General features: G+C 37.3%; 1 protein-coding gene across 13 annotated transcripts in view; it reads right to left on the bottom strand.

Moving 5' to 3' along the window:
* The window catches only part of PTPRM (protein tyrosine phosphatase receptor type M), a 480,321-nt gene that overhangs the window by 79,343 nt on the left and 388,380 nt on the right, over positions 1–12,598 (bottom strand). For 8 of the 13 annotated variants that reach the window (XM_054057715.1, XM_054057717.1, XM_054057723.1 and 5 more), the window contains one exon: positions 9,665–9,852. In XM_054057715.1, the coding sequence (XP_053913690.1) occupies positions 9,665–9,852 (188 nt within the window). Of the gene's footprint in view, positions 1–9,664; positions 9,853–10,612; positions 10,625–12,598 lie in introns of all 13 variants that reach the window. The other 5 variants (XM_054057714.1, XM_054057722.1, XM_054057716.1 and 2 more) reach the window with 1 other exon arrangement.

The raw sequence follows: 12,598 nt of genomic DNA, 5'->3' as shown, positions 1-12,598 counted from the left end.
CAAATCATGCTATAAATCAAAATCTTTCAGCAAATATTGTATGTGGATTTGTGGCAAGTGACTCCGGTCTGCCATTTGTGTCCTGTGAAGAAATGCCAGTATTAAGAACTTTCATCAGTCCTGAACTGAGTTGCAACTCCAATGGTCGATGTTGCCATCATGTCATTTATGAAATACTGACTCTCACTAACAGTATTTTGCAAGTCCCAGACACCAGCTTGCTTTTCCTTCTGTCTACATCCTGGGCTGTTTTGTTTCCATGGGTACCCAGTCATTCCATCAGCTTCAGCCTAGGGGCCAATTTTATCCCTGCTCATCTTTGTCTCTGCCTGACCAAGATGCTTGCATTTTCTCATAGCTGTTTGGCAGGCTATGTCCTCTTCACCTCTCAGATGACTTGCTGAGGACCCAGGGTGACCTAAATGCTAATTAATAAGATGGATACAAAGCCAAGTAGCTGCAGAACAGCAGTTGCCCTGCAAGAGTATAGGCAATGGCATCGCTGAGATCCCATATGATGGGAAAGCGGGGGAGCCGCTATTACACTGAGACAGAGGTGACAGCAGGAAAACAGCAGGTGAGAAAGGAGGCTTGCAAAACTCCTGTCTGTCCAACCACAGCTTGCCAGGTTTTCAGTGGACTTACCATTTCCCACAGAATCTTTTGGGCCCATCAAATCAGTATGTCGAAACAAAAAAGTCTTTCCTGCTAGAAAATGCCGATCACCTCTTCCATTGACAGAACAATTACTAAAGCACTACAGGGACGTGTAAGAATTTGTCCTGTATTCCAGCTAGAAAACTTCTTAAAAGATAAATCGAACCACAGGGTACATAAGAATACAAATTTTCATTTCCTGAAAAATTTATAATGGCTATTTTAACTTTTTTAAAACAAATGCCTTACAGAAATAATGCATATTTTAGGTATGCTGTGGACAAACTGCTCCTAAATGAAAACTCCTAATGCCTAAATTATGCTAATTTGATTTGAAAAGTGTTTCTCTCTCTTTACAAAAAGCCAATAAAATTGCTCTGGTCATGAAACCAGCAATCGACTAAAATACCTAATTATTTGTAGTGAATAAATACAATCCATAGAAAATATATAGGGTATATATATATAATTAATAAAGAATAGATTATAAATGCATTTAACATCATTTGCATAATTTAAAATGGAATAACTACGTGACTGATTTTTTAATGTCTTTTTAAAGGGCACTAATAAAATATGAAGTAGGTAAGGAGGCTTATTTGAGCAGGAAGTAATGAATAATATCTCGAACATTACAGCACAATATATTATTCTGTGCACATAAATTGGACCAATTCATTTTTGCAGGTACAATGGGAAAAGTATAGTACATCAGCAGTTTTGAAAAGTAAATAATATGTTAACTGAAGAAGCGATTACGGATTCTGATAAAATATTCAATGTCTTGTCTGAATAATTAATAGGTCAGTTTGGTGAAAATATGCAGCATATAGTCTGGAATGTTTCAAAAACTTTTCTTTCTTTCAAATTACACTTGTCACTAGCATTTAGAACATTTAACCTATCACCTTTACGCTGTGAGCATTAAATCCAAATTTGCGGATTTCCCTCTGGAAACTCATCTTGTGAGTAAAATTAAGTTCAGTGGCCTCATTTAGTTTTCTACCGTAGTGTTCAATAGTCCATAGTGATGCACAGACTGACTAAATCTGAAACTAAACCATAATTTCAAAAGGTACAGACAGAGCATAGATTTGTTACTAGCAAAAGCATAGTAGCAAGATCGCTTGGCAAAAATGATTGCCCTAACAGACAACCATAGTAAAATACATCCTGAGAAGTGTAGTACAGTTTGACTGCTTCTTAACCTGTGGCTGCCAAGGGGGAAGAAGACAAGACAAGCTGGATAATAATGGTACAATGGATTTCACATGCTAAAATAGTGTAGTGATGTGTGAGTGTTGGCTGTTAAAAGAATAAGGATATACTCTGTGTACATGAGGAAGCAGCAAGATGGAAAAGATCAATTCTTCCCATTAAAATTACAAAACCTCTGTGTTCATCACTTGAACTCAGATGTGAATACTGGATTTCCAAAGATCTGCTGAGTGCCAAGTTGAAAACAATAGAGTGAAATTTGGAAGCTATTTCTTTTATGGCTCCAATTTGACATAGCACATGCCCACAAATCTTTCCAGAATAAATTGCAAAAGATTTTCCAATGCCTTCAGAAAATAAAAGATCCTAACGATGTGGTCAGGTCAGGAAAAACGGGAGCAAAATTAAAACAAGTTTAGAAAGACTGCTGTGGCAGCTTGACTCAAGAGGGGAAAACCCCCACAACCTTCTAAATTAGATTGAAACTTTATTGACATGGGATAATGAAGGATAGGAGGCAAATCCAGAAAACTGGATGTAACATCTAAGATGAGTCCATTTTATATGCTTAAGTAGACTCCCTCATTAAGGATCAGGAATAACATCAGAGGTATTTATCATACTTTACTTTTTGATTTTCAGACCAGCTATGCTGAAATATGAAATACACATCTGCTAAATGTCTGAACATAGCAAAGATTCTTGGGGCATCATGGGGACTAGGAGAATTGGCAGGTTACAGGTCATTTTTCATTGACAACAGATTTTGTATTTATTCATGTGTTTGCCGCCACATATACCAAGACTACCACACACAGCAGATGCAGAGAATGAATAAAATAGCTGTCTCATACAAAACAGCAACCTGCAATCAGTTAATCTGTTCATCTTAAGCATCTGTATGTTTCAGCTTTTGTTTGGGGACAAACACTTTTTTGAGTGGATCAATACCAACAGTCTGTTTCAGCTGCTTAGATGGATACAATTGCCATAAAAGCTGCACTTAAAAGCCACCAGACTTTAGGACACAGTCTAAACTTTAATTTGCATACAAGACTGAATCTGGTAGACTTACATGGGGAAAATCATAGCGCTCAACTAGGCATTCTTGTTCCTGTTAGGCATTCTTGTTCCTGTTAGGCATCCTTGCTGTCCATGACTATACAGTTCAGACTACCACGAAGAAGAAAACGGGAGGTTCACGCCCAAGTATATGACAGACTGCTCAGTACCAAAAATAGCTGTGTCACAGCATGAGCAAACAGCTGCCTACACCCCACTGGGAGTAATCCTAAGGATATGGGAAGCATTCTAATCTACACGCCTCTGCAATTTTATTATTCAAACAGATAAAAACCCAAAGCCTTTCTAATGAAGCCACAAGCTACCTAATTCTATAATCTGTGGTAAGAATAAATTCTAATTAAACCTCCTTAAACAAAAACAATTTAGAAAGCTGTTTCTTCATATACCTGCACTTTTATTTAAATTGGAAAAGGCATTTAGGAAGAGTTGGAGAAGGAAACAGTGAGATTTAGAAACTCCTGGGACACCTCAATCACTGGGTAGTTAGCCACACTGCAGCATAGGGCAGTGTCAAATGAATTATATTAAGCACCGTGACAGCACTTCTCATACATTTGAAATCTGTTAAGAACAGAAATTCACAGTTATTAAGGATAGGTTCAGAATTGCATAAAACTGGCTAACACACCAACAGACATTCAGCAAACTCAGTGTCTCTCCTCTGAACTGAGAAAACCCATGAACAAACTCCTATTACATACCATCCAGCTAAAAATTGTGGATGGCTGATTCAACTGGGAGTAACCCATTCTACTAGAAGACTTACTAAAGAATTAAAGGCATATTGCATATATTGGGAAGTTGTGCCATTTCAAATAAAGATTCAGCTGGGCATTCAGATGATTGTTCTGAGCACCATCTAAACAGATGAAACTTCACAAAAGGTAACAGCAATGATCTCTACAGATATTTCCAACAATTTTCCACATCATTTTCACAGGACAAATTCCCAGTATTTTACTTCTGTTTCTATTTCTGTTACATTTACAATATTTAATGAGTTTTCTCATTATCACAAAAATACAAAGAATGACAATCAGTTATCTGCTCTCAGATCTGGAAGACGCAGATGTTGTCCTCTGTGTATTTACTCCGTGGACTAATGCCCCCAGTCCAACCCAATGTTCCAGAGCCTTTCTGCTTTCTTTGCAGTTTGTCTTGTGGGATAGAAAATAATCTGCACTGATTGTGGTATTGACTGTCTCAGCTGGTGCTGCAGAATATCAAATAAAATCAGAGAAGAAGGCATGATAAAAATTTACAGGTTGGAGGTGAGACAGGCCAGTTGCAGTCTGCAAGAAAGAAACACATGCAAGAAAAAGCAGCACCAGCTGGGTCCTGCCAGTAACTATATCAATAGAACATCAACAAAATACTTATTTTTCCTACTATTTTCAAGAGTTCTGAAAAGGCCCCAGAAGCACAGGGCTTACAAATGTCATGTGGCAGCAAATTTGTCTTCCAGCTGGAACCAAAGAGAAAGAAAACCTGCAACTGGAATACTGGGTTGTAGTGATAGGATGTTATGCCTTTGCATAGTAACAGCAAATGGAAACTATATCAGACTTCTGTCCTAGCTCAGATATTTATTGAACAGTCATCTGGAGAAAACAAAACCTTAAGCAGGCACCTATGTTTTTATTGACTAGCAGTATGTCTATTTCAATTACTATATTGCTATCAAAATAGGATTTCTTTCATACCCTCAATTATTCTCAACACTCACCTCCAAACTATCTTTGAATTATCCTTTTTTTTAATTACCACCTTTGACCACAATCTCTAAAGGTATAACTGAACATTGACCTTGACCATATAACTTATTTTAAAACATTTCTACCAATCTATAATAGGTAATAAGAAGTGCTAAATTGAAATGTTTAACACATATTAGATAATAGATTTCACATTCCTGATCTTGATAGGCCTTCTGAGCCTGCATCCTCATATGTATCCACCTAAGAGTGGATACATAACTGCAGTGATGCAAAGATTAATAGTTACAATGGTCCAACCCCTTACAATGGAGACCATGCAACATAAATGGAGCATAATGTATGGCTTATCTTGACACAATATAACTTCACTGTATTAGGAATAGTATGGGTTTAGTGATATTAGTATAAAAAAATTTCCTAACTGAAATAATTAACTGCCACAAAACCTTGAGAAAGGAAGTATTCGACAGGAGGGAAGGAGAGGGAAGACAAGAGAGACAGTGGGGGGTAAGGCCTTAAATTTAAAACCACACAGAGAAACCTTTTTTTAGACTCTGTTATTGACACAGTCCTGTCAGTGACAGTAAGTGAGGCTGATCTGAGCAGGTTACCCTTTGCAAATTCTGGCTTTTCAAAGAAACCCCTGGTTTTGAGATAATGGAAGCTCAGAACTCCCTGTCATGGAACATAATGTAAAATTGATTTTGCAAGGCTTTATCTACACACACTTGCACTGGTTTAATTAAAGGTGTGTGCTCTAAATCAATTCTGTTAAACCAGTCCAACCTCCTGTGTGGACACTCTTAAATTGATTTGAAACTGTCTTATGTCAACTAACCTTAATTTGGCAAAGAATCAATTTACACTAAACAGGCACCGTTTTTTGCTGTTCCAAAAATAGGGTTAAAAATAAATCTTATTTAAAATAATAAGATTTTGATGAATTCCTCTGTTTCTCCCCTAGCTATGCCAAGCTATGCTGGCCTCCAGTAGCCCAGTCCATCTGTTTAGGAAGGAGATGAACTTGCTCCTTTGCATGTTAAAGATCTACTGCAGAATAGCTGTGTGGAAATTTCTCCAAGTTTAAGGATTCTGTGCAATCCCTTCCAAACATTCACATTGCAGTAGGCCGCAAATGAAGGTCTGTAGTTGAGTCTACAGCTCACAGAAATGTATCCACATTATTTCAACACCTGAGAACCACATAGGAAAATGTGCAGTGAACTTGTTACCATTGTGCCGCTAAGGACGCGTCTGTATTTGCTCTCATTCTACAAGCACAGCTAGACACAAAATCAGAAGCTGCGCCACTACATCTAAGAGCCAGGGCCTGATCCTGCTCTATGTATCAGGAGCCTTTGCATATGCCATCACAGGAAGAGGGCCAGGCTATGGGAACATTTTCCTGCTGATGTTCAACCAAAGTCTTTTCAATTATGAGAGCCAAGGTATTTCAGCTCCTCCTAGAGGAAGAAAAAAAGGGCACAATCCTGCAAAGTAGTGTTCCCCCAAGCCTCTGTATATTGGGAGTGAAAGATACTGAGTATCTCAAGTGGGTCATCTTAACACAGAGTTAAGCAGTGAGTGGCCAAGTACCAGTCTGCTGTTGCTTAAAGACGATGTTTCAACCTTTATCCTTTGTCAGTTACGTTACTCCAAAAACTCATGCATGAAGCCAAGAGGACTTTACACTATATAGATGTGCTTGAATTGTAAACTATAGCCCTAATTATTGAGAATAGTGGCCCTAATTATTAAGTATTATTTTAAAGCACTTACAACTATGCACAGCAGTAAGTGCTTTGTACTGCACTCCTCTGAAATGCTGCTAACGGGTAATGTGCTACTTCACTTTCTGTTCAGTTCAACAGATTTCTTTCCAGAGTGAATCCTATGTGAATTTCTCCTGAATCAAACTCTTTCCCCTGTGAGGCTATATAATCCTGCTGTCTTGTTAGAGCAAAAATCATCTATGAGACTTCATTCAGAACAAATCCCCTGCCAAACTATTTCTTCCTTTTCATTTGGACAGTTATCCTTCTGATAATTTATAAGAAAAAAACCTTTTGTTGTGTAGTTCAACCTTGTAAAGAAGACAGTAACAGTAAGCAGTGTAAACTTAGCAGTGCTAGGATATTATTGGGCCATTTTTCATTGCATATGGAGGAAAAGGAGAAATACTGCAGTAGTTCAATGGAAAAAAACCTCTCAAAGATATCGCTAGCTATGTTTCATTCTTATGAACAATTTCCATACCTAAAGAGGACTTTTTAAAATGCAGCTGCAGTGTTTTAAGTCCCCTTTCACTGCTACTATTAATAAATTCCCCCCCCCCCACAATACATTGTATCTACTGACATTAGCCATGACTACACCTACTGTCTGTAATGAGATGCCATTCATCAGTTTGGTAAGCTCAAAATTAAGTGATTTTCCTGGAAACTGTTTCTTAGCAGCATCATTTGATCTGCTGTAGTTGAAAAGCCATGCCATTGGTTGCATTTTAATTTCCAGTCTTCTTTTTTTTTTTAATAAACTAATTGTAGCTTTCCTCTAGGTTTAACGCTGGCATAAAAGGTTTTGGCTGATGAGAAAATCTGTTCTAAATAGAAGAATTTTGAATTCTATGGTTTTTAAATAACAGTGGCATAAAACAACTCAAAGGAACAAACTTGTTTAAGTCAGCTACACAAATGAAAGCTGACAAGTGATTAGCTTCTTCCGGGAATGGATTGTTTTCTACATTTTAGGGGAAAAAATGTCATCATCAGTGATTTAGAAGTGGCCTGAAGCATGGGATTTGGAGTTTAATACTATAAATACCAGTTTAAACCATTACATGTTTAAGCAATTGTTATAATATGAAGTTGGCATGACAAAGCACAAACTTAAAGAACACACAACCTCTTGCAAAATGCAAGCAGTATGCACACTTGTGAAAACTCAACAATGTACTAGTAATTGTACTAGTCATCCTGAAGGACCTGTAACAGTGAATACATTGGTTCCTACCTTTAAAACTTAAGCATGGGATATTGAGCCTCTAGGGCAGTGCACTCTTCTGCATGCCCCCAAAAGAAACTACTGCTTGCTCTACAGTTATTTAAACGACTTGGGCTGGTTGTTTTCCCTTCTTTTTCTATCAGATGTATGAATAAGAAGAAATCTCTTTTTTTTTTTTTTTTTTTTTTCTGCTTTGGGAAGACAGAGTTAAAATTGAATCTGTATCATTGTGCTTCCATTGGCTATGCCAATCATACTGCAGTAAGACCCATTTACACCTGTTCTCTGATTTCTCACATTCTAGTTTCCAAGAAAAGGAAATTTAAAACTCAGTACTTGGTTGGAAATGAAGTGCAATTTCCTTAACTGGACAACTGGACACTCATACATACAAACGTATGATATCGGCTCAGTGATGTGCAGCCTGCTTCTTGAAATGGGGACTGCTGGGCTGCTGGTGATCATTATTTCCTTCCTAGACCACATGGCTGCGAAGTTTTGTTTGTTTTGTTTTTTTTTTTTTCTCCTTTTAAATCTATTCACATCATCTTGGATCACAGTCCATGTAAAGTATTAAAAGTTAACAGAATGTTTCAGAGGTGACAGCTTCAAGTTTGCCTACAGATCAGATCCCACAAGTTCTTATGCGATGTATCTTCGTACTTGATCAATCGAAATTATCTCATGAATCCTCATACACGCCTATGACAATTTTGACACTTTATAGTCCAACCCTGCAGATCAAACTTAGGCATTTTTCCTCTGTGAAGTAATATATTTATTCTACTTGGGTTTTTTGGGTTCAAATCCACAGAATTGTAATCTTGCAGGAAGCTACCCACTGTAGGCATCTTATCAACCCATATGACAGCATTCCTGTATGTGAGAATCATTCACAAGATTAAACTCCTTAAAATCTGAGCTAAAAGGCAGAGAAAAGTGGACAAAAGACATTCATTTTTACAACCTAACAATTAAAATATTGGAGCTATGCAGATTTTAAAGGGTCTCAAATCCTCTCTCACATTAGAGAAGGAACTCAGGTTGATAAGTCTTTATTCATTTAAATGTATCATTTGGATGAGGAGTGGTGGGTTCTTGAGACTCTTCAGACAAACTAAGTTTTGGAAATAAAGCATAATACTAGCCTTAATTCTGGGCATGAGAGCAAGTTCTGCTTGGTTTTCCTTTTTTCACTTAGCAAATTGACTCATCTCACAAGGAAGACAGGACTTGCAGTGCAATGTGCTGCATACCTATACTATTTTCCAGGATGTAGCAGTCATGACATTTAAAACTAAGATGGTAACAGGGAAGAACAGGTGACTCTAGCAGAAAACAAAGAAACAAAAGTTGAATAAAAAACAAAAAGGAAAAAAGAAAGACTATAATTTCATATGAAAAATAATGAGGATTAGAGATAGCTTCCAGCTAGTGGGAAATAGTTCAGGCACCAGAGAATAAATTTTATAGCCCTACGGGCCTCTCTAAAGATTTGTGCACTTCTTCTCCGTGATAAATACTACTGTTCCAAGAAATACTGCTTGTAGAACTTGATTTCTAAGCTGATAGCATGTTACAAGGTAACTGTAATTAGACTATCTGTGCTGTAGAAGTTTGGAAAAATGCTTCATTCTTCAATAATAAAATAAAATATGGCAAGTTCTGGGAGAATGCTGGTGGGCCTGCTATTTTTTTGATATACAGCTTTATACAATTGGATTAGGCAGAGATTTCCAAGAAAGGGTTTTATGCCTCACTCCTCATCCTGGCTGGTTGCAATCAGAAAATTTGCTCACTGTAGAGATGAACCCTTTCATTCAATATCCCTGTAGAGATGTGATACCTTCCATTCCCTCATACAGCAGTTGGCTTACTTGTTTGAGTGATTATTTTTTCTGTTCTCTGATACAGGTAGCAGACAGATAAAAAGTCAACAGTGTAGAAGACATAGAAATCAGATCATTAGACCTGACACTTACTTCATACTCCTCTTTGAATCCATAGCCTTCTGAACACTTCATTTGGGTGATGTGCTGTAGCAAGTCAGCTACTCGGATGGCTGGGTGAAGTTGTCCGGTCTGGTAGGGCACATCCACTGGATCTCGCTTCTTGTACGTATGGGACTGGACCAGGCTGCTTGTGTCACTGGCCATCGTATGGGTTTCATCTAGAAAAAGAATATCTCATAATGTACTGGTTCATTTTCACTTATTAATAGTAATAGAAATTGCACAGATTTCTAGAGGAATGGCAGAAATCTGACACCATCAGCATTGCTTCTGTCTGTGAAGGCTACACCAGAAGAACAGTAAATTCATGGAGCAGTTTACACAGGGAACTTGCAAGACTGATTGGAATGAGGAAAAGTCCATGGTTCTACAATGGAAGCATTGCAGAGCAGTCCGAACTCTAATATTGTTTTAAATATCACTAGCTGATTACAAACAGGCTTTAAATTACGTATTTGGTTCTAAACTGCATAGAAGTTTCATTCTGAAACTTCAACAAGTCCCATGGAATAAAACTGGGACTTGTATTCTTCTTAGATTACTGAAGTGCTATATTTTACAGTGTAAATTTAGAGCAAATGTTTGGAGTGAGCAAAATAAAAAGATGCACAAAATGGCTTATGATTTCATCAAGCTAGGACTGCAATGGAAATGTAAGTCTGATACAACACTTGGAGACAAACTACAAGAGGACAAATGCAAAGGATCATCTGATCAGGAAAAATGTCTTGACTGGATGCTGAACATGCTTTAGGACCACGGTCTATCATTAGCCATCACACTAGGCATGGAATGTTATATGTCAACTGACATGCAAGCCAACAAACAGGAGACCCCAGTGGGCTGGTTAAAATTTTTATGAGACACATACTCTCCCAACCCTCCACATCTCTTGCATGGGGCAAATGGGCAACTTACCATTGATTGGCACTTTTAAGTAGATACATATCAGGAGAAAAAAAGAGGAGGAGAAAAAGGAAACAGGGCATAAGCAACAGTACTACATTAATAATTACAGGTAATTTTATGTTTGTAATTTAGTCTTTACAGAGCGATTTCCTAAATGAGTCAGATTCTGATCTCAGTCTCACAGTATAAATTAAATGTACTGAAATCAAGGTATCTCTGTGAGTCAATTCACACAGATGCAACTGAGATCAAAACTTATACTTAGCAGGAAATAGACAGATGTGAAAGTGCACGCTACCTAAGGAAGCAACATGACTTCCTGTCTAGATAGAATTCAAGAAATTTGTTCAGACTTGACAAGGAAAAATACCCCAGTGTAAATTCTAAGGTCCAAGTACCACGATAAATATTTTTTCTGTTTACCCAAATAATAACTACAGATACCTCAAAAAGTTTCTGGTTTGTAACTAAAATTGTAAATGTGGTGCATTGACTTATACAAACTACTCCTCACTGCCTACATGCTAAGTATAGCAAGGGGTTTATAAAGATAATATATTTATTATGAAGTTATTACTTTTCAAAATATTTTATATGAAAGGGATCTCTTAAAGTAATATTTTCATCTTCATATTTTAGATATGTTATGGCAGAAAATTCCTCAAATATTCTGGATTAAAAGGTCTCTGATTCCTACGTACCCATGAAAAGTACTACTACACCTCATTAAAGGTGAAATTCTGGTCTGAGTTACACTACTGGAAACTGATGTTAAAGCTCAATAAATCACATTTCAAGGATGATTTTGGTTCTCTCAATTCACACTGATACTAAGATATATGAAATCTGGTCCTCATAAGCATATAGTCAGTATGAACTGTGCATATAAACCTAAACAAAAAATAACAGAGAAAAAATTAAGGGTATGAGTATGGGCATTTCAGTTTTTCTGCCAGTTCGCTAACTCGATCTAATGCAGTGGAAAGAGATTAATCTTTTAGTCATAAAATTTGGCAAGTTTTGTCTAATATATGATAAAATTGTACTGCAAAGCACCTTGGGATGCATGGCATGAAGCGTGGTATACAAGTGTAGGTACAATATGTTGCTGTGAAATGGCACCTGAAAACTACAAGGCGGCTAAGACACAAAACATAAAAAAGTGTAGAAAGTTGATCATGATTTTGGGGGTGGCTTATTTCACTTTCAGAGCAAGTTAGAAAACTTGGGGTTTTTTTACAAACTGCATAATTCCTTGTAACATAGACTTAGTAACTAAGATGAAGGCAAAGTTATCAGATAGCAGGGTCTTGTGCTACGAAAGCAGCAGGTTAATCCTTACAAATCTCTTTCCAAAGAGCTCCTTTGTTGTAGACCAGTTTTCCTCTCTCTGATTTTTTTTTTTTCTCTTATAGTTGCATTAATACTATTTCTTTCTCTTTGGGAGTAATGTTTTAAGTTGTTTTAAATAAAGTGCTTTCAGTGCTTGGTTTATATAGTACATATATGGAGCTACATATATTATAGTTTTTTGCTTTGCTTTTAAGCACTGTAGCATGAGGTTTTCGGGCATAACAGTCCACTGTTTTTCAGCGGGTGAGCTCCTCCAGATGCAGTGTTCATATGCAACGTGAAGTTTGTTCAGCCTTAATGCTCCTACAGCTGCAGTTGTTCTACTCTCTGCTTACTCATTCCCATACAGCTGTACAGCACTTATAAACCAATATATTTATTTACTAGTTATATGAACTCATGGTATGGAAGGTATCTGGAAACCCAGCCCAGTATATTTTCTGAGTTGAGATCCTTTTCCTTCTCCAATTTCAGAAATACGCTCATCAGTGAGAGTAGACAAACATGATCTACGCTCAAGCTTCACAACTATAAACCTAGCCACTGTTATGTCCCACTTGACTGGAGGCTGGCAGATATTACGGGCATTTACAAGAAGGGCCTCTCAGTCTAACCTTGGTGTCAGGGAAGACCAGGCACCAG

The sequence above is a fragment of the Cuculus canorus genome, chromosome 2 (genome assembly GCF_017976375.1).
Source record: "Cuculus canorus isolate bCucCan1 chromosome 2, bCucCan1.pri, whole genome shotgun sequence".
In the NCBI taxonomy this organism is placed as follows: domain Eukaryota; kingdom Metazoa; phylum Chordata; class Aves; order Cuculiformes; family Cuculidae; genus Cuculus; species Cuculus canorus.
Note: the sequence above shows the minus strand (reverse complement) of the source record. Positions and strands in the feature narration are given on the sequence as shown.